Raw genomic sequence first — 21,801 nt, forward strand, 5'->3', positions numbered from 1 at the left:
GATCAGGTTGCTCCGAGCCCTGTCCAATCTGGTCTTGAATGTGTCCACAAATGTAGCCTCCACCACGTCTCTGAGCAACCTGTGTCAGGGTTTCACCACCCTCATTGTAAAATACTTCTTATATCTAATCTAAAATTGATGTTCCTTCAGCTTAAAACCATTACCCCTTGTCTTATGTGCCTGAGGATGCTGTTTGGAGACAGCCTCCAAAACTTTGCAAGGAAAAAGAGAGAACTGTTCACTAGTGTAGACTGAAAATTAGGTGGAGGCATCCAAGCACAGATATCTTGGGAGAATTTTCAAACAGGACACCCGGAGCAAGTGAGTGGTTTGAGAGGATGCTGGGAATGGTACTGAAGGGACTGAGCAAGGGTGGTTTCCAAGTCAGGAGCTGAAACTTACCCCTTGGGTCAAACTTGTTGGTCTTTAGGAGAATATTTGAAAGGACACATTCAGTTGGGCCATGCGTGTGCCATGTGAACTGTCTGTGCTATGTGTGTGCTTCCCTGCACATTCCACTGCAGCCTGCAGGGATCAGGAACAAATTTCTCTCCTTTGTTCTAAACTCCGGCAGCTGAGCTCTTGGGTTATTTGATCCTCCTGCAGATTGCTGTGGTTGGAGGCAGAACACAGGGCACTGTGTTCTCAGGGATACTCAAGAAACTTAAGCATCCCTGCTAGGGCTGGGGTTTCGAACTAATTACTAGGCTTGGGCTTCAGGGAACTTCTCCAGGCCAGAGGGGCAGGAATGGGGCGTGGATGACAGAGCACACCCTAAACCCATTTGAAGGTTTAACCCAGTCCCACAAAGATCAGTTGCTGGTGATTCTCTCCAGCCTCTGAGGTGCTCAGCAGCATTGATGGCTTGTACTGGGACGGGTGATTTCAGGCTTGACACTAACCAGAGCACTTCATTTCCAGCAGATGGGAGACATCAGGGACAGAGTTCAGCAAAGACAGTCCAGGTTCCCAGCAGGGCAAGCTCCAATTCTGCCCTCAGTCAGTCCTTTATCCTTCTTGGTTGCCTCCATCCTGCAAGACTGTATGTTTTCATAGAAGCACAGAATAGTTTGGGTTGGAAGGGACCTCAAAGCTCACCTCATTCCACCCCCCTGCCATAGGCAGGGACACCTTCCACTATCCCAGGTTGCTCCAAGCCCCATCCAACCTGGTGTTGAACACTTCCAGGGATGGGGCAGCCACAGCTTCTCTGGCCAACCTGTGCCAGGGCCTCACCACCCTCACAGCCAACAATTACTTCCCAATATCCCATTAACCCTGCCCTCTGGCAGTGGAAAGCCACTCCCACTTCTCCTGTCCCTCCAGGCCCTTGTCCAAAGTCCCTGTCCAACTCTCTTGGAGCCCCTGTAGGCACTGGAAAAGGCTCTAAGGTTTCTATGGAGCCTTCTCCTCTCCAGGCTGAACAGTCTCAACTCTTTCAACCTATCTTCATAGAATACAGACCTCTCAGCATGACTGTGGTCAGGGAAGTCCAAGGGTAAGCACAGCTCCAAGCTGGCCCACACCCAGTCAGAGCAGCACGAGCCAGCTCAGCCCTGACACTGTGTGTTCCCAGCAGTGCTAATCCAATTAGAAAACAAACTTCCTTCCTTCATTACCAGGGCCTGCAGTATGTTAAACCAGCCCGCTGATTATGGAGAGCTTAGTGAGAGACTAGAGATCAGGCAATGAATGACAGGGCTGTTTCACTTGCCGGGAGGAGGGACAGAGAACAGAGGCAGTTGGGAGGACACGGGGCATTGCTGGGACAAGGGGATTGGGAATTGCTACAAACAAAGGCCTTTGGTCAATCTTCATGTTCCCAACAGGGTTAACCTCAAAGCCAGATCAGATTGCTCAGGCCCTAGTCCCTCTTGGGGATTAGCATCCTCATGAATGGGGATCCCTGTCACCTCTCTAGCCCTGTTGGATGCCTGCCCTCACCCACCCCGCTCCCACACGACACTCACTTCAGTCACAGGATGGTAAAGGCAGCACTAAAATACCCTTACAAGAGAGATAAATTCAAATTTTCTGGGGAGCTGCTGTTCAGCTCCCATCGTCAAGGGTGCAATGCACCCCCAAGACCTGGAGTCATCTATTTTTGGTGTCCAGGACAAAGGAAGGGGTTATTTCCCTTTATTTGGCATTGGTGAGGCCACACCTGGACACTCTGTCCAGTTTTGGACCCCAAGTACATGGAGAGAGTCCTGGTGAGGACTCGGGTCGAGGCCAGAGAACATATTGTACAAGGAAATGCTTGAGGAGTTTCACGTCTTTAGCTGGAGAAGAGAGGGCTGAGGAGGGATGCAATTCCCACAGTGAAGATTGAGAGCTGCTTTGCTGAAGCACTTGGACACACAGCTCAGCTTGCAGAGCAGTTCTAGGGTCCATGATTGGTTCTGGGGAGCTGCTGCAATGCACACAGTCTCACTCCTCTCATTCCTGTGCCTGGCACAGATACTCCCGGAATGGAGCCAGGCTGCCAGGGCAGGATTTTACTGTAAGGCTGTGAGCTCGCTAATAGAGCCAGCACTGGCTGCCGGGCAGTTTGCTCCCTGCCACAGCTCCTCGAGGAAAAAGCCCCCCTCTACATGGAGAGGCTCTCTTGTGCCTCCATTGCCCAGCTGCACGGACATGAGAAGCCTCTGCTTATCCAGCCACAGAGAAGGCAGAGGATCCTCTGGGATGAGCTCCTCGCTGGAGCCATCACGTCACAGCGGGGCTGCTAAAGGACACTCAAAACCTTTTAAGTACAGCAAGGGCATCCAAGAGCATCTCTGAAGATTTCTGCATCTCCAGCCCTTCCTGCAGGCTCTGGGAGAAAAAACCCTCCAGCTGGAGTCACCTCTGTCCCTGCTGGACAAAATGCCTTCCTGGGATGATGGAGAGAGGCAGCCAGGGCTGCCAGCAGCCAAGTGGGCTGTAAGGAGACACCGGGCGCCTGACCAGCTCGATCCGCTGCCTTTTAAGGAGTGGTAGAGGCTGAGGCATCCTGGAACAAGCCACCACAGCGCTGCAGGCTCTCAACCACGGGGTGCACTCACAGACCACACTGGCCATGCTCGATGGTCCCCACAGCAGCTCCAAACTGTGAAGGGCAAGCCAGGACAGCCATCCCCCAGCTACAAATTGAGCCTGGAATATCCCAGAGCCCTGGATGGTCAAGCGGGATTCCTGCTGTGGCTGCAGCGCCCACCCATGCGAGGTCCCCGTGGTCTTATCCATCACCTCCGTTCCGCCCCCCCAGCAACCAGCAGGGCCAGCTTTTTCCTGGCAGCAGGCAGAGGGGAGGATGATGCTTTTTCACAAAGCCTTCATCAAGCCACTGCTAACTCACCCCACCGATGCCCGAGCACTCTGCTCTGCTCACAGAAAAGGTTTTGCTGGTCCAGCAGCAAATTTGCTGCTGCCATCCCCATCCAGGGAGCAGAGAGGAAAGGGAACGTGCTGCTGGGGAGTAGCAGTGGGATAGAGCTTAGGCTGAAGCAAGGATGGAGGAAATGTATATTTGTGGGTATAGGAGCAACACCAGGAACAAGTTTAAAAGGCAAGGTATCCATGAAACAGTAAAGAACACCAGATAGAGCTTCAGCCAAAAAATAGAGGAGCAAGCTGGCCCAAAGACAAGGTGTCAGGAAGACAAAGAACAGGACTGGAGTCAGTAAATACTCAGAGGAAGAGATCAGGAGATCTGTGAAATTCAGGGATTTTGCCTCAGACTTACAACAGGTGAAGGAAAACAAGGAGCCAAAACATCCTGAAGAGCACCCCCTTCTATACGGAGTAACAGGCATATCCAAAATGGCTCATCACTGCCCATGAAGGGTCTCAAAGACATCGCAAGGATGTGACCACCCTTGTCCCCTGTGTCTTGGAGGAGTCAGCTGATTGTTTAGGCACAGAGGGTCTCAGTGCATGCAAAAGCACAGGAAAAATCACTTCACTTAGAGCTTTTGTGTAACAAAATGCCCCTCCCTGCCATTTTGCCACACAGTTGCCCCACTCGCAGCGGGATGCGGGCACAGTCCCCGTGGAGCAGGAGGTGACCATGCACCGCTTTATTAGGCAGTGGTGCTGCGTGTGCAGCCCAGGCCGGTCTCTATTTACATTTGGCAAAGGATGGCATTGAGTACCGAGCACCTGTGCAGGTGAGGGCCAGCCTGCCCGGCCCCCCTGCGCCTCACTAGCCCCGGGCAGGCCCCGCTCGCCTCTGCCAGCCTCCTCGCCCACAGGCACAGCCCTTTTGTCTCTCACGGGCAGTGCAGGCACCCTCACAGAGGCACCTCAGGCCTGCTACTGGATGATTTATCCCCGTATTCGCACACACTGCCCCCCTCCCCAGCGTCTCCCAGGCCCCAGCTCCAGTCCTTGTGTCCTGAGCTCTGCCTGGAGGCAGGCGACGGCAGCAGGCAGCCGGCGAGCCCCACTCAGCTCCTCGCACAGGGGGTCCCTCCGGTGCCACGCCAGTGGGCAAACCAGTGCACGGGAGCCCTCCGAGAGAGCAGGACGAGGGGTCCGGCTGCAGCAATCCCCCAGCGGCGCCGGCCGTGCCCAGCAAGCTGCTCGTGGGCTGACGGTCCGGAGCCCATCCTCGGCATGGCAGCGCTCGGCCCTGCGCATGGGCTGGTTTTGGGTACACCCGGCCTCGAGCCTGGCTCGTGGGGGGTGAGTACTATAGGGTACGGATTGCCACCGGGTAAAGCAAGGACATGTGCTCGGCCCCCTTGATGGGCAGCTTGCGGCTGGCGTAGTGATGGATGATCTCCGGCACGCTGTCGAAGGGCGGGCTGTGCTGACCCAGCACGTACTTGTTCTCCTGGGTCCGGGACAGTTTCATGTGCATGAAACCCTGGCTGCTCCTGCAAGGGCAGATCAAGGTAGGGTTAGGGGGTACAGCTGGCCCAAGCCTCCCCTCAGCTCCTGACCCCCTTACCTGAGACAGGCAGCCTGCCCCTGCAGCTGAGGGGGACACTGCTGGCTCCTGTCCCCATGCAGTGGGGTGTGTGGGATCCATGTGGGGGCAAGGACGGTGCCAAGGCTGGGGTAGGTGTGTGTGGGCAGGTAACTGAGGGCATCACCTGGGCAGGACCAACTGTGGCTCTCACTGCAGGTTGACACAGAGGTAGCAGCTTTCACCCTTTACATGTGGAAAAGTCCCTTTTGTAACTGCCCTGTCTCACACAGGACCCCTTCAGCTCACAGATCTCCAGCCTCACCATGGCAAGCTAGGATTTTCTCCTTCGGCCAGCAGACGAAGGATTTTCTCCTTACTCCCCCTCCCCACACCACTGCTGCAGGCTCCATAAAACCCGCTCAGCGTAGCGAGGCCATTTCCCGGCACAGCACGGGCACCAAGCCACACCAGGCTGTGCAGGCAGATCCTGCCATGAACGCTGATTCCAAGTGATGGGCTAATGGCCCTGTTGCTATTAATTTGCGTCTCCGAGGAGAGCCACAGCCTGTCTGCAGCGTCTGGAATGCACATTACAGCAAAATATTGATGACTTAAAAGCAGACAGGGCCTCATCAGCGATGCTGAGCCGCTTCCAGCGCTGCACAGCCCGGCCCCATCCCCCCGGCTGGAGACGGGCCGTAATGGACAGCCTGGCTGCATTAGCAGGATGGGTTTGCAATCCATTTAGAGACAGAAGCAAGGAGCCAGCTGTCCCAGGGGATGGCAGAGGGGACAGCCACAGCCCCTCATCAGGGGCCAAGGAAAAGCGATAGCTTGGCCACATCCTGTGTCCCCAGCCGGAGCACTGCCACACGGGACCACGGAGAGGTGATGTCGGTTGTGTTTTGCCCAAATCGCTCCACAGGTCTTTGTCACAAGCTCAGGGATGTGGAAAGCACACCCCTGGAGAGAAGTCTGAGGGAACACTCTGCAAACCCCAGAAGACAGGGCAAGGGGCAAGTGCTGCTCCTGCTGAGCACCTTGGAGACATGAGGAAGGACCCCACCTTTGCAGTGTGGCCCCAGCCATTCTCATGGAGGCAAAAGCCAGGAGGGAATCATCCTCCAAGCATCTAAGGCAATGACATAGCCCTGTCCATGACAGGCAGCGTGGGGCTGCCTAGCCTGAACCAGTCAGGACTGTCACAGCACGGTTAAGTCCTTCTGGCTGCCTGACCTGCTCCTGCTGCTCTCTCTTGCGCATATTTTTCTTTAAATCAGCACAAAAGAGCTTCAGGTCAGCATCAGGAGCTCTTTTCAGACTATCTCCTCAGCTGTGCCTCCTTACTCAAGGAAAAAAAAAGAAAAGTTGAAAAAAAAATTAGAGCTGCAGACAGCCAGCTTACAGCTATATAAAAAGCATCCCAGGGGATTTTCCTTGAACAGACTCTACAGAGAAAGGCAGTAGAGTAAAAATCCTGCTCCCGAGGCTGTGGGCAAGGACAGGTAATGCCCAAGTAGCTCCTGGATGGGCTGCAGTGTCCCCTGGGGAGGTGGCACACTGCTGCACAGCCACATCCTAGCCACCTGAGAGGATTTTGCCACAAGACTAAGGATGGGTGGCAAGAAGTAAGTGAAAGACCACCAAGAAACGGGTGACTGGCTTGTGGAGAGGTGATGGAAAGCCACCTTTGGTGATGGAATATCACCTCCCAGGCTCTCCAACACACGTGCTGGCTAATGCCACTCATAAGGTGATGGTGACACCTCTTGCAGCCTCAAATACAGCTCACCAATCAGAAGAAGCTGTTGCTCCAAAATGGCTCAAAATAAAAAATATCAGTAAAAATTCTGACATAAAAAAAGGGAAAGGAGGGAGCTTTTCTGGAAAGGTTTGTTGGCTGATCTGAAAGCTCTGAGTGCAGAAGGAAGAAAGAATACTTTTGGCGGAAATTCTGCCCTGTTTTGGTGTGAAAGGCAGCAGAAAGAGTGAAAAAAAATATGGAGAGAGACAGAGCAATCTAATTCACAGTTGTGCCACTGGGAAATAAACAGAGAGGCTGAAACCCCTAGGGAACAATGCAGGTAAGAGAGACCACTGGGGAAACTCAAAGTATATTGAGAAAAGCACAGGGATTTGAGGCCCCTTTTTGGGCAGAGATGGCTGAAGTGCTCCATAAATACTTGTTTCCCATGTGGCAGAACAGAGCTAATATGGCTGTCCAGCAGAAGGGCAAGAAGGTATTTGCTCATCCATCATAATCTTTAGACAGTAACAGCTTTGATTTTGTGGGTTTGTGCTGCCCCAGGAGCCAGGAAAGAGCTGGATGAGGAGCTGTAGCAATGCTTCATGCAATTTTGGCATTCGGGGAATCTGGAAAACTTGGGAAGGATGTGAAGAACCCCCAAAAAACCCCAAGCAGAAGCCAAGCCATGCTGTGGAGATGAGGTGTCCCTGTTGATAAACCAGAGCAGGGAAAACCCCCCTCTCTACAATGAGGCTGAGCAATGGCTTCAATGAATCCGTGGGCTGGGGTGGCAGGGATGGGCACCCACATTTCTATCTACAGCAGGATCACACAAACTTTCTTTTCCCATGAAACTAAGCTACAAAAAAAGGTGGAACAAGAAGGCAGAGCTGGAAGTGGTAACCAGACACATTCAAGTGAGCAGTGAGGCAGATCATTTGATCCATCTGAAGGATTACTAGCACTGCCAAGGAAGAGCAGTGGGCCTCCAGATCTCCAAGCCTTCCCGAGAGATGCTTTTGCCAGACACCAAAACAGAAGCCTGTGCCACACCACAGCAAAGTGTGGACTTCATGTTCCACCCATTTCTGACCACTTGCGGTCGAGAGTTACTCACTCGGCATGGGCACAGGTTTACTTGGGGCACCCACCCACAGCACCAGGTCACCCCTGCCGTGGGTCCATGACCCCCCAGCCCCTGCTCACTCACTTCAAGGAGAGGGAGAAGTCGTTCTTGCTGGTCTCGCTGTTGCGCACCAGGTAACTGGCCTCCTTGCACAGCCTCAGTAGCGTCTCCGCGTCCGTCCGGCTGATGGCCCCGTGGTACCAGCTGGAGCGGGGAGAGGGATCAGCTGTGCCAGGCACAGAGCAGACACCCCCAGGAAGGGCTCTGCCCTGGGAAAGCAGCAATGCCAGCACCCCACAGACAGAGTGGGATGGGGGTGGCACCACCAGGGTTGGGGGGCAAGGGGCAGGGACAAACAGGCAGAAATGTGGGGCTAGGGACGAAAGGAAGAAGCAGGTCTCCCACGGGGATCCATGAGGCAGGTAGAGGGGTAGGGCAGCCACTTAGGGCAGGCAGGACTCACCACTGGCTCTCCAGGGGTAGGGCAGGGTCAATCCTCTCCCCGACAAAGGGGCCGGGCTCAGCCATCAGCGTCTTCGTGCTCTTGAGGCTGCTGGGGCCGTGTCTGAGGGCAGCCCTGGCCTTCTCTTCCCTGCAGGGCGAGGTGCGGCCGTAGCTCAGCCCCTCCGAGGGACCTGCAAGACAGACCCGTGTCACGGCTGGGGCAGGAACAGGCGGACAGGCCGGGTCCCAGCTTTCCCCCTGTGGGAAGAGCCAGAGACACGTTACATCACACTGGATTCCCTCACACTGCCCCATCCACTTGTTCTAAGCAAGGGAAGGGCAGCTCTTGGGCTGCTGCTCACTGCAGTGCCCAGGCTGGGTGCCCACCACACCAAGCCTGGGGGCAGGGTCTGAGCCCATGGAAAATATTTCCAGGGAGGTTTCAAAAGCTCAGGAGCTTTTGCTAATCCAACCATAGATTCAGCAGCTGCGGCACAGAATTAAGTGAGATGCAGCAAGGAGAGGCTCCCCAGTCTTGGGGGGAAAAATTAAATCAAAAAAAAAGAGGAGGGGATAGATGGAGCTAAAGGGAGCAGTCGGTTTGGAACCGATGGACACGTTTCTGCTGGCACAAGTAAAGCTGGGGTGAAAAAACAATTCCTTGAGTTCGGAAGGGGGTATTTTGACTGCAGGTACCTCCCTGATGCAGCCACCTGCCTGTCACCAGCCCAGCCACGGCCCCTGTGCACCAGTGCCAGCAAGCACAAGGGACTGACCGAGCCGTGCCCTGGGGACCAGCTTCCCGCCGCCTGTTATTTCCACACAGGATGATTTCAGCATTAACAATATTGTTTCTCCCTCCTCACGAGAGTTCATTATTGCTCCCCTGCACCGCCAGCCCCCTCGCACAAATTACTTATCGATCGGGCAGAGCTGCCTCAGTGTGGGGCTGCAGGGGGCTGATGCTGTAGCAGCACAGTCACCCTGCAGGTGGCCGAGACCAGGAGCTGCAGCTCCCAGGACAACTGGGATGTCCCAGACTGGACAACTTCCCTCCTTGCCATGTTTCCTGGCTGCTGGAGGGAGAAGCAAAAAATACCCCAAGAGGGATGTTTTCCTCTCTAGCAGGGCATCTTCTAAGGTGGCTGTTTGAGGGACACTTTGTCTGGGCCCCACGCAGGCGAGCAGGACTCCACCCCCCAGCTCCACGAGGAGGGGAAGGCAGCCAAAAGCAAACCCAGCCAAAATCCTCTGCAGCTTAGCATGGCTTAAACCCCCCTGAGCAGCAGCTCAGGGAGGAGGTGGTGCCCAGCATTGAGCCTTGACAAGCACTGCCTCTGCAGTGCTCTGGTTTTTCACAGGCTACATTCACCCTCGTACATCACACCCTGGCTTCAATTTCAACTCATCACCTTAAAAAATTGGGGCAATCGTTAAAAAGTCAGACAATCAAACAGCCCAAGTGTTTGCTGGCGGCACAAAGTCATTGCGTTACAGGCTCAGAAGAAATGCATTGCACCTGTCAGAGGGAGGCAGAAGCATGTGCATGATTAAACAGGATATTAAAAACAAGCCCTTAGGAGGAAGAAGACATCCTTCAAGACGTTCAAGTCACCCCCAGACAGGGGAAGTAGAAAATGAGACAAAACTCTGGCAAGATAAACTTAACACAACAAAGCAAGGCAAGTCAGGGGGAAAAAAAAAGAGACTCTGTGTTGCTAAACTCAAGAAAAACGACAAACTGATGTGTTCATCAGGAGCAAGATGCACATCAGAGCGACTGTGGGGATAATAAATGACAGGGGAAGAGAAGAGGCTGCATAGCAGAGATTAATTTTTCTTGACACCTGCATTCATTGCAGGAAGAGAATCAGGAAGTTCCCACCTGCCAAGACCTTTCCCGTTCAGAACTGATCTCAGCCTGCAGCATCCCTACGGATGAGGGAAATACCCAACACAGCCCTGGCAGAGCAGCCACTTCGCTCCGGATGTCCCTACTATCAGCAGCAAAATCAGCTGTCAGCTGCAGCCTCATGCTCAAACCCACCTGGGAGGCAGCAAAGGCCCCACTGGTTTTATTCTACAAAGCTCTGCAGAGATCTGGGTAACTGCAGATAAGGAAATCAGCCATCCGCACCTGGCACGTCGCAGTGCCCACCAGGACAGCGTAAGTGACGCATGGGCAGGCACGGCGCGCTGCTGCAGAGGAACGGCACACCTCGTGTCCCAGCTCCCCCCGGTAACAACCCCGCCGTGCCTTTCAGCACACTGCCCCCACCTAATGCTCTTGGCAAAATCCTAATCTACCACAGCATAAGAGCGAGGTCCTTAAAATATTAATAAAGGGTTAAAAGAGAAGCAGCAATATTTGGCTTTCATAAGCGAGACTGCCGGCAGTGTCCAAGGGGGATTTGCCTAGGGGCTCTGTGCTCGGCACACACAAAAAAGGCTTCACAACAAGGCAAACCTGAGATGACAAAGTGTACCTGGGAGATTTGGCTGCTCAGGATAGCAAAAGCGAGAGCGGAGAATCCAGAGGGACCTCCTGCCACTGAGCAGCAAGGTAATAAAACAGCAGAGGAAACAGAGCAGCGCTAAATGATGAAGAGGGAAAAAAACAGCCCCAACTTCAGCGCGCTGGGACCTGAATTAGCTGCTAGCACACCTGTAAGGGACCTGGGCATTATGAGTTGCAAGTAAACATCAGCTAAATGCTCAGAACAGTTGTCGAGACAACCATAAAGGCAGCCATCAAACACTGGGAATTTAGAGGCAAAGAGGGGAGAACAAAAGAGACGGTACTAACTCTGCCACCAAATAATCTCCCGCTGCAAGCAAAGAGGCACAGTAAAGCTGGAGAAGGTGCAGGAGAGGTGAGGACAAATGTCTGGTGTCCAGCACAGGACAACTGAAGGGGCCAGGAGGGGCTGGGGGAGGGCAGAGGAGGAGGGTGGGTGTCTGGCCCTGGGCAAGCCCTGAGGCGTAGCAGCGAGGCAGGGTCACAGCGAGTGCCGGCGCAGCCCCCCCGGACACCCCCCTGTCACGCAAGACCCACCATTGGCGTCTTCATAGCTGTGCTGGCCGTGCTGCGGAGGGACGGGGGCACCGGCCTTGCCGTCCGGGGGGCTTTCACCGCTGTCCAGCTGTCCCACCGGCGGGGGCCATGGCAGGTCTTTAATGACCTTGATTTCAACTGGATTGGGGGCAGGAGGGGGGGTTGTGGGAAAGAGAGAGGAAGAGAAAGAGAGAGAGAGAAAGAAAGGGCTTAGAAAAAAACATCAGCAACACCAGAGGGCCCATGGAGAAGGAGAGCAGTTGTTGGGGGAAAGACCTGAGGACTAAATTCCCAGGAGCCTCATGTCAGTTTGGCAATCTCATCTCCTTCACAGCACCAAGTAGGGACAGGCCTGAGATAGGGCACATTCCTGATGGAGAGACCCTGCTCCTCCATCAGCTTTTCCAGCCAATCCTCTCTGGGGCGTGGGGAGGCTGTGATCACCCCATGACACATACATGTCCGTCGGGGGGACCTTGGCCAAGCATCTCACTGCCATCTGTCCTGCCCATGCATTCATCTTGCCCTGGGGGCTTCCCAGCCACCCACAGGATCCACATTTCCCTGCCAGGCACCAATGGGTTGCAGTCTTGTTCCAGTACCAGCTGTCCATCAGCAGGGGTCCCAGGGGCCCCCCAAAGGGGGAATGGGTCAGCAGAAAGATTTTGGCATCACAGGAGGGGAAAAATATCCTCCAAGATACAGCAGGACCTGCTCTGGCTTCAGGAAAAAACAGGCAGCAGGTCCCAACATGGCCTAGGGCATGGCAACCTGACTCCCTCGGGACTCGGAGCAAGGCCTGAAGCGCCCTGGGCAGTGCTCATGTGCATCCACATGTGAGCCAGACCTGAGAACACACCACTTCCACCCAGGGACATCGAGCAAGGTGGCTCATCTGGCCAGATCTAGAGCATAGACACCTCAGCACAAACCCAGCCCAGCAGGGCACCATGTTCCGTGATGGAGCCCAACAAGCCGAATCCTTGGCACAGTGACCCCAGGAACAAGTAGACACTGTGCCGTCAAACCCAGAACACACATCTCCAGCTCGCAGTGCTCAAACCCAAAAGGTGAACCACTCCCCGAGCCCAAATTTCCGCATCTCTCTCTGCCAGCATCTCCACACAGCGCTGCCAGTCTGAGCGCCCTGCACGCCAGCTGCAGCAGACACACAATGCTGCAATTAAAATGCATCCTAGATAAGAGCATGGCAATTAGCCAGCACCAGTGGAGGAGCCAGCACTAATGCACAGCATGGATTTCCTCATTACCAAACACAAACACAATCGATCCCGCAGCACGGATAAATAGGTCAGGGAGGCTGGACAAAGCCTGGCCGAAGGCTCCTTGGGGATCCTCCTGCCCCCAGGAAGGAGGGATCTTCTTGAGCCCAGGGCTGAGCCTCTCCCCTGCAATCCAAGGTTGGGGGTGTTAATTTGCACCAGAGGCTGTGATCAGTCAGGGCAGGGAAGAGGCAAAGGGAGCCAAGGCAGTCCTATCCATCACTCTGCCCAGCCTGGCTCCCTGCTCAGAGAAACAGCTTCTGCAAGTGCACTCTTTGGGCCACAGAAATGCAGACGCCAACACTACTGATCCCCAGAAGATGAAGGAACCCCAAGAATCCAGCTTCACAAAAAGTGTTGGTTGCTTTATGGCTGCTCCCATCACTCACCTGCAAAGGCTTTGGAGATCCGCTCCTTCTTCCACTCCCAGGGCTGGTCATACTCCTCTGGTGGCCGCTCGTCGTCCTCGGGCAGCCGGGACTCCCTGGGCCTGGGGCAGGCCGGGCGCTCACTGTCCATGTCCACCACAGGCTCGTAAGGAGTGTCGTAGAGGTGCAGCGGCCGGGCAGGAGCCTCCCGTAAGCCCTTCTGGCGGATCTCTGGTAGTAGAAGAGGGAAAAGACCATGAGCTTTCTGCTCAACACAGCCTGGCCACAGTCCCTGAAGCCCGGCTAAATGACAGGGCTTAATGTCACCCAGAGGTGAAATGGGATAGGGAGTGTCAGCGATAGACGAGACCCCCCCCAAACCTTCCGCAAGCACCTGCCGAAAGCAGGGGAGCTGCTGGGCAGCCAGGGCCTGAGCAGTTCACAGCACTAAGATCTCCATAGTACATCATCATTCTCACTCCTGGGCAGCCCTGCAAAGCGGGATCCATGGGGACAGAGCATCCCAGAGCCTGATTTCTTGCAAGCAGCTAGGCTGGGTTTTTCCCCTGGACACCCAGTGTGGCTGGTTTAATAAAACGCCCTTCCCTTATGCAAAACAAAGTCTCTCCCACAGGCACAAGCAGCCTCTCCACTATTTGCTGATTTTTCCAAGAAATACAATGGTCTACTCCAAAAAGCCACATGAGCTTTCCAGAAACCACTTGCTCCAGGAAAACCACAGAACTGCAAAGCAGAGCCGGAGCCTGTGCCTGAGCAGAGTCTGGAGTGCACGAGGCAGCATGGTGATCCTAAGCGCTGCCTTCAGGAGCACACACTCCCACCTCACTGCCTTCCCAGCCCTAAACAGGCCCACTGGGGACCCTGCTGCTGTGGCAGACACAGCATGCTCTGGCCCAGTCCTAACAGAATTAAATAGCTCCCATATCCATCTTAGTTTTAAGCCAGATGCATGGAATGTCAGGTCTCTCCTGGCTCAGCCTGGCAAGTGGGGTCTCAGGGGGCAGCATCACAGGGAGAGATGTGCCCTGTATGGCCCAGGCAGCCTTTGAGTGCTCTGGCTCTGCCAAACCCAATGCACATGGATAAAGCTGGGAAAATCTGCCTACAAAGTAGCTGTTCCCCATCACAGTGACCGCCCGGGTTTGCCTTATCTGGGGGACCCGGTGCTGTCACAGGCTGCAAGGAACAGAGTACAGTGACGACTAAACTGAGGGAGTTTGCACGACCAAAGAGAGGTGCAAAGAGTGGCCTTTGCATGGAGCCTTCCACCTTACCAGCCATCATCTTCTGGGCTTCATATGGCTCCATATATCCATCATTCTCAGTCACCTTCTCCAGCCCTGCCTGGCTACCTGCCACCTGCGCCGCATCGAAGGGATCTGCGTAGTCCTCCAGGACAGCCAGCTGGAAGAGGGGAAGGGTAGGAGAAGGGTTAGGGCAGTCCCTGCCTTTTTTGGGGGGTGTAGGTAGCTCACCATGAGCTCTGCTAGCAGCAGCCAGAGCGGCTGCCGGGAGCCCAAACCTGCATCAAGGCAGCCCCCCAGAGCAGGTGCTGGCAGCTGACAGCTTTCCAGGCACCGGCACTCGGCCATGGAAACGCTCCAGCCTTTGTCCCGAAAGCTGAGATGGAGCCAAGCAGAGCAGAAGGCGGCCTGGCCCCCTCCCTCACGATGGGGCTCAGCACTTGCAGCGCCCACGCAGACACCCGGCCGAGTCCTGGTGTGGCACAGGGCTGCCAGCAGGGCCATACCCCCACAGCACACAGATCTCTACCTGCACACAGCCACATTTCCTCTCCCAAGGTGGAGCAGGGGCACAGATCCCAGAACAGGGGTGTCAGCTGGCACTGGCATGACTGGGAACTCACTGGTTGTTTTCCAGGGCTCCTGTGGGGCGTGTTTGAAGAGGTTTTCTGACAAAAGGGCTAAGAACAGCTTATAGCTTCCTCTCTGCTCCTTCCCAGGCCCCTGCAGCATCCCCAGATGCACCCCAAATAACACAAGACAGGGCTTTCCTCTGGAAAGCAGGACCAGGAGCCTCTCAAGTGCCATATCACAGGGATGGCACAGTATTCCCAAGGTCTGCACTTTCTAGTGAAAAGGAGACAATCCTGCAGTAGATATGGGGCACGTCCCAGAGTTCAATCCCTTCCAGCACTGGAGCCACATGCCTGCTCCAGTATCTCAGCAGCTTGCCGGCCAGGGCACCTCATCTCATGATGCTGCAGTCCACAAGAAGCCTGGAGCTGTACATCCCACCTCCAGCCCCAAAGCCTGCTCCCAAGACAGGGCCAGGCAATACTTCCAACAGCATCCAAGTGCACCCAAGCACCTCATCCACCAGGATGCAAACCCCCAGCTTGCGGGGGGGGGCGTTGTTACCACAACACAGGCTATGCAGATGTCCCACAGTAACAACCAAATGTCCCAAACTGGCCTGGCAGCTGGTGGGATTACCACCTTGTGCCAGGCTCCATCCTCACTGCCACGCTGCCCCTGCTCCTGGACAGCCTTGGAGATCAAGGCTGCTCACACATTCCTCTGCAGCTCCAATAATCGGCTTAAAACAAAACAGTTCTCCCTCCTTCCTGTGCAAAACGCCCAACAATAGCCTGTAGCAGCAAAACCCAGCAGGAAAAGGGAACAGGAACTGAAGCTGTAAACATCTCCATGCAACCGCGAGCCTTCGCATCCCTATGAGCTACAGGAGGAACATGGTTCTCCGTGCCCAGCTCACCACCTCCTCCCTAAACATCCCGGTTCCTTGGGCAGCCAATGCAGGGGGGACCTGAATCAGCCCTCCAAGTCTGGTCCCTCCACACCGAGGCATGAGCAAGCAGATCATCCCCAGAGCACATCCCGCCAGCCACAGGGCTCACAGCCACCCCGGGCAAGCAGAAAGGGGGGGCAGCAGATGCTCTCACCCCTTGACAAGGCAGCAGCAGGACAGACAGCTGCTAGGGGCACCAGCTCCACCCGAGCCACAGCCCAGTGCCAGCAAGGCACCAGGCCCCTGGCTTTACAATCTGCTCTCACCTTCATCATCCAAGGGATGACATGGCATCGCTCAGGCCCTGCCAAGCACCAGGGACACCAAGCCCAGGGGGCTGCAGCCCTTTGCTTGCCACCACCAGGGCAAAACCCCCCAGGGAAATGCAAGCTGCTGGTGACTTTTGCAGCTGCTTGGTCACCAGGCTGTCCAGCTTCCCACCTGCTGCCTGTGAGATCCCAAGGGCAGATCAGCAGTGCCGCTCCAAACACCTGGGAGATCCCATGGGCTGCTCCCATGCCAAGAAAGCTGCAAAGAGGTTCTCGCTGCACCACATCTGTGGAGCACAGTCCAGTGCCAGTGACAGTACCTTCACACAGATGCTCGTGCCAAGCAAGCTCATGTAGCGAGCCCCAGCCTCCCTACATACACAAATCCCCTAAAATGGCTCAACAGGCAAGGTGGGCAAACAGGCAGGACCATGCCCAACACTCACCCTCTGCAGAGAGCTCTCATGGCTTCAAGCATGCTGGGGGCTGTGAAATGTGATTTGTTGATCGTTCTGGGCTCAAAAAGGGGTTAGCTGTCCATTCCTCCAGCCCCAAGCCCAACCTGCCCACATTCAAACCTGCCATGAACCCCATGTTCCTAGATGCATTTTGCTAGACCTGGCTGGCTGCTGGTGCCAGTCCTGGACCCTCTCTCTGTCCCATACACACAGAGCAGCTTCGGGCAAGACAAGCCTGAGAGGCTCCCCTGCTTCCAGTAGTTGCTCTGCCATAGAATCATTAAGGTTGGAAAAGTCCTCCAAGATCATCAAGCCCAACCTTATTTCCAAAAATATTCCTTCAGCATTTGGGTCTGGCTTCTCAGAAGAGGAACACATGAGCTTCAGCTAGCTCACAGAGTGGCCCCCACTCAGATGCCTCCAGGTCTAGAAAGCAGAGGATGGTAGAGAATCCTAAGAGGTCTCTGTCAAGACCCCTAAAACTGGATATTTTGCTCACAGAGGGGTGCAGAGGCACTCAGAGAGACTAGACAGGCTCTGCGGGCAGAGGATGTGGTTTGCTGGACTTAGGTTGGACCCAGAGCAAATGGCTCACTGCCTCAAGGATGCCACTTCATAGGAGTGAAGTCTCCCAACTGTAGCATGCTGAGAACATAAACCCACTTGTTTTTCAAATGGTCAGATATTACAGCAAAAAGCCACAGAAAAGGTGGGGAGGCAATTCCTGTCTCCAGGAGCATCACAACCTCGGTATGCACAAACAAGCACACGAGAACTGGTACTGTGAGCCCCAAGGCTGAGGGGCTGGAGGCTCCAGCCAGTGCCAGGAACGGGGCAAACAGCAGGGATCACACCACTGCTGGGTGCATCCTAATGCCCTTGCACGTGGAGCCGAATTAGGGTTGCCCAGGAAACTGCATCTCTGACATTTCCTAAGCATGCACAGCTCTCAGCAGCAGCCATAGGACACACAGCTGCTCCCCAGCGCAGGAGAAGGCCACAGCTGCTGGCAGGGCAGCTCCCAGGGCGCCCCAGGCTCCTCCACTTCAGTCAAAGGCCAGGCATTTCCATGCTTTGCTCGTGCCCCATGTCACAGAGGATGCTGCTCACCACCTGCTGATCCTGGCGCCTGTGTTTGGAGGTATTGCCTGCTCATACACAGCACAAGCTTTGCAAGATTGGAAATAATATGGGTGCAAAGCAAAAGCCCAACATGCAAAGCCACCACCCCAGGGCAGCTCTTGGTGCAGACTAGTCCTTCAGGGAGCAGCTGGGCACTGCTGGCATCTGGACACACGTCCTGCTTGAGCATAGGAGTGTTTTTCAAACCATGTGTTATCTGCCGCTGTCTGCCATGGCAATGCACACCCGGATCCCTGCTGCAGTTCTGAGGCTAGTCTCACTCTATTATTTATGCCAACCGTAAGAAAAAAAAAGAAAATCAAAGGAAAATTAAGGTGAAGAACCAGATCATCACTGGGCTCTGGCAGTCAAATGGCTGCAGTAAAAATGCTGTCCACCAGCGAAGGCAACAGACCACAGCTCTCCAAGAGCATTCACAGTTCAGACACTGAGATCCCAGGGCAGAGCTGGGGCTCTTCACCCCATCTTGCCTAGAAACATTCTACCTGCCCCCACAAGATGCTCCACTCTATAAAGAAGTTCCCAGAGAATGCCTTGGGAGATCCTTCACTTTAAAAACAAGTTTCTTGCCCCGGAGATAAAGTGTGTTTGAGGTCCCCTCAGGAGATTGCTGGGTTTAACCAAATTCAGTTCATTCTGTCAGGTGCAAAATTCCCCCAGTTTTACACATCTGGCAGCTTGGCTTTGGGTAGGCGCCGAAGCCAAACCCAAAAGTAAACAGAGCACCATCTCCAAGAAGGGTCTGGTCCACATCTCACGGGGCACGGCTGGGCCAGGTAGGGAGCCCACGGCTGCACTCGTGGCACGGGAGGAGGGAGCAGGGGGTGGACAGCACGGCATCGCGTAAGATGACTCAGTTCAAGGAGGCTCTCACAGGAAAGACACACGCCCAGGAGCTTCCTGGCTGGCTGTTCCCACACCCTGCGGCACTGACCCTGCGCTCACAGCAAGAACGGCAGCAACCAGTCCTGGCGGGCACAGGACAAAGATGTCCCCAGGCAGATCCTCAACACCATCCCCAAGCACGCTGTGCCCTAGGTTCAGGTGTCCACATGCAAGAAGGTCCCTCCTCGCATCTTTCCCCACAGCACCCCTGTGCTCCTTGTGCCTAATCCAAACAGGCAGAGAAGACACCTTCAGGGCATCCACCTGGCTCAGGTGAACCACACAGGGCCAGTCCGCTGTCCACTCTGTGGGGAAAGGCCTGGCAGACCAAGCAGACGGAGAAGGATCTGTGCTGGTCCCCATCATGCCCAGCAGAGTTTGAAGAGCAGTAGGAGCCACTGCAGAGCTCACTCTAACGTGTCCCCACAAGATGCTGCAGATCCCACACAAGGTGGAAAGATGTGCCGGCTCATGCTACAGCAGCGAAGCATCGTGCAGCCCAGGCAGGAAGGATGCCACTGCCAAGATGTTCCTGCCCTGTCTTCCATTCTCCAGAAGGGTCATGCCAGCTACAGCAGGCACAGGGCTCCCAGGGAACATGGTCAGCCCCCAGCCCCAAACCACACGGCCTCAGCCAAACCACTAAACCAGGAAACGGTGGCTGCTCCTTCCACTTCTGTCCATCCTCATCATCCCCACTCAGAAGGACTGCACATTTTATTAGAGTGATTTTCACCATCAATCATTAACAAAGACCCTCTCTGCTCCAGCAGCCTCGTCTGTACCCAGAATTATACTTCTCCTTCACCTCCAGCCTCACCACAACCCAGGGCTCACATCTGTGGGTCTGGAGTCCCAGTCCCTGCAGCAGGCAGGGAACAGTGCCCACCGCCTCTTCCTTAGGCGTGGGAGCACTGATCCCCCTGCACAACCATCATCTCAGCAGAGGCTCCAGCCCAGTCCCAGCATCCCTTCCCTGCTCCAGAACACCTTGAAATCACCAAAAGCAAGGGTCACAAGCAGCAGTAACCCTCCAGCAGGCACCTCCATCCTCCTGCACCACCTCTAGGAAGAGCCACCATGACACTGGAGCAGCTGGGGAACCCTCCCACCACTCAGCCCAGCACCAAGGCCAGCAGATGGGAGCTGCAACGGGCATATCAGCCCAACAGAGATGCTCCATGTGGTGGACGTTTCCTGGCTCCTCCAGGGGAACTATTTTAATGGAGAGCTGCATGCACCATCAGCGCTCCAGCTTCATCCACCCTCTGGAGTTCTGCCTGCGTCCATCACATACCAAGAAACCTCCTCCCCAGAGAGGCACGCAGGAGACCAGCAGTAATCTAATCACCATCTATCTTGGACAAGATCAAGGATCTTCTTCAGCCCAGCGCTGTTAGCAGGATTTCCCCAAATGTATTCCAGCTTCTGAGTTTTCTCTAAACTTCCCAGATTCTGCCTAGCCCTCAGATGCCCAAACAGCCTGGCTGTACCTGTCAGCAGTCCCTGCTTCCCGCAGCTCCTGCTCACCCCTTTGCATATCACAGCCTGAGTCCTTCCTATGACAACCATCCGCTCCTGCTCCCCGCAGCTCCTGCAATGCCTGTTCCAAAGGAAAAACCATTCCAAGTCAGCAAACAACAGCACCACAGTGGCATCTCAGGTCCCTGCTGCCAGAGCCCCCCCCTCCTCTGCTGCCCACTGCAACCAGTTTACACAGCTCAAAAGACAGGCTCTGCTGGGCCCCTCTGGAAACCTCAGAAAAGCAATAAGTCAGCACAAGCAACTTTCAGAGATCCACCAGCAACAAGTTTTTCTATCTGCTTAAAACATTCCCGAGCAGATTTTGCCCGGTGCTTATTTCACCAGGGCCACGGATGGGATCACTGACTGTATCCACCATTCCCTCCGCCAGCAAGCCAGATCTGCAATCCCGTCGAGTTCGCCTGACAAGCCCCGTCTTGCAGGCGGCAGCGCTAGCGGGCACTAATTACCCCTCCTGCCTTTATTTGCGCAGTCCCCGCATCAGCCTCTCCGCCAAGGGAGAGAGGTTCGGCACCAACGGCCGCAGCCCCGGCTGGGTTTATCTTCCACCAGGTCCTTGTGCCACTAACAGCCCGCCTCCCCACGGGGGTCTTCTCCCAGTCTCCTGCCTCTCACCGGGGATGTTTCTCGCCTCCTTGCCAGCGCCGGGAGCGCCAGGCTCTGCTCTCGCCCCGGAGCAGCCGGCGGAGAGGCGGCAGACAAAGAGGCGCTGAGGCTCCCTGACAAAGCAGCTCGGCAGCTCAGGGGGCTCGGCCGCCGCCGCTGGCACGGGCACCCCGGGCACGGGGGCACAGGGAGACCCGCGCCGCCGGGCGCGGAGCGCTGGGAGGCCCAGGGTCATCGGCCCCAGCATCGGAGGCCACCGCAGACCGTCCTGTGCCGCTCGGGGCCTTTCCAGGCTGGAAGGTCTTCACCTCCGTAGAGCACCAAGCACTTGGCTGCAAAGAAACGGCACGAGGGGAGGGCGAAGGTGGCCGACAACTCCGCGTTCTCGCCCCTCGGCGAGCGCGCTTCCTGCTGGGGCTCCTACCTGCAGGAGGACCCGGGGCCGCCCCCGTCCCCGCTGACGTGTGCCCGGCATGTCTGTGCTGCAGGACCACGGGGGGACGCGGGAGCCCCGCGGAGCCTGGCCGTGACTCCCCCCGCCTCCGGTACTCGAGGATCCTAACCCTGCTCCTTACTGTGGGTGCCAGGGGTCTGGCGGGACCACCGAGGGCATCTCCGTGACCGAGGCGCTCAATCTGCCCCGGGGGTCCTGCTCGGTTCCTCACGGCGGGGTCACCCAGGGCATCCCCCGTGCCAGCACACCGCGGGGAGGGCGGCGGGGCGCCCATGCCCGGTCACTCACCTCCTGCGGCGGCTCGTCGGGCGGCTCGGGGCCGGCCGGGGGTGAGCTGGGGGCGGCGGGCACCAGCGGCGGCGGCGGGGGGCTTGCGGGCACCTTCTCCACCGCCTCCACCTTGATGAGCCGGTGCTTGGGCGAGACGTAGCGGGGCCCGTCGGGGGCGGCGGCGGCGGCGGCGGCGGCGGGTGGCGGGCCGCTGTAGGGGTCCTCGAAGTCGCGCTCCTTCTGCAGCCGGTAGGCCGCCACGATGTCGGGCTGGGCGGCGGCCAGCGGCTCGGCCGCGCCCCCGGGCGGCGGGGGCGGCTGCGGCGGCGGCCCGGCGCGGTAGTCGGGCTTGGGCGGCGCGGGGGGCGGAGCGCGACCTCGAGGACCCCTACAGCGGCCCGCCACCCGCCGCCGCCGCTTTTTTTTTTTTTTTTTTTTTTTTTTTTTTTTTTTTTTTTTTT

General features: G+C 56.1%; 1 protein-coding gene across 1 annotated transcript in view; it reads right to left on the minus strand.

Annotated features, from left to right (window-relative positions):
* Positions 1-3,672: 3,672 nt before the first annotated feature.
* Positions 3,673-21,801, minus strand: part of SHF (Src homology 2 domain containing F) — a 26,550-nt gene continuing 8,421 nt past the window's right edge. Inside the window, exons 2-8 of the mRNA XM_027698148.1 lie at positions 21,359-21,728; positions 14,216-14,345; positions 12,942-13,151; positions 11,270-11,407; positions 8,234-8,405; positions 7,855-7,974; positions 3,673-4,862 (exon numbers count right to left, since the gene is read on the minus strand). Coding sequence (XP_027553949.1) covers positions 4,676-4,862; positions 7,855-7,974; positions 8,234-8,405; positions 11,270-11,407; positions 12,942-13,151; positions 14,216-14,345; positions 21,359-21,728 — 1,327 coding nt within the window. The 3' untranslated portion in view covers positions 3,673-4,675. The remainder of the gene's footprint in view (positions 4,863-7,854; positions 7,975-8,233; positions 8,406-11,269; positions 11,408-12,941; positions 13,152-14,215; positions 14,346-21,358; positions 21,729-21,801) is intronic.

This window comes from Neopelma chrysocephalum, unplaced genomic scaffold (genome assembly GCF_003984885.1).
Source record: "Neopelma chrysocephalum unplaced genomic scaffold, ASM398488v2 Primary Assembly neopelma1_124, whole genome shotgun sequence".
In the NCBI taxonomy this organism is placed as follows: domain Eukaryota; kingdom Metazoa; phylum Chordata; class Aves; order Passeriformes; family Pipridae; genus Neopelma; species Neopelma chrysocephalum.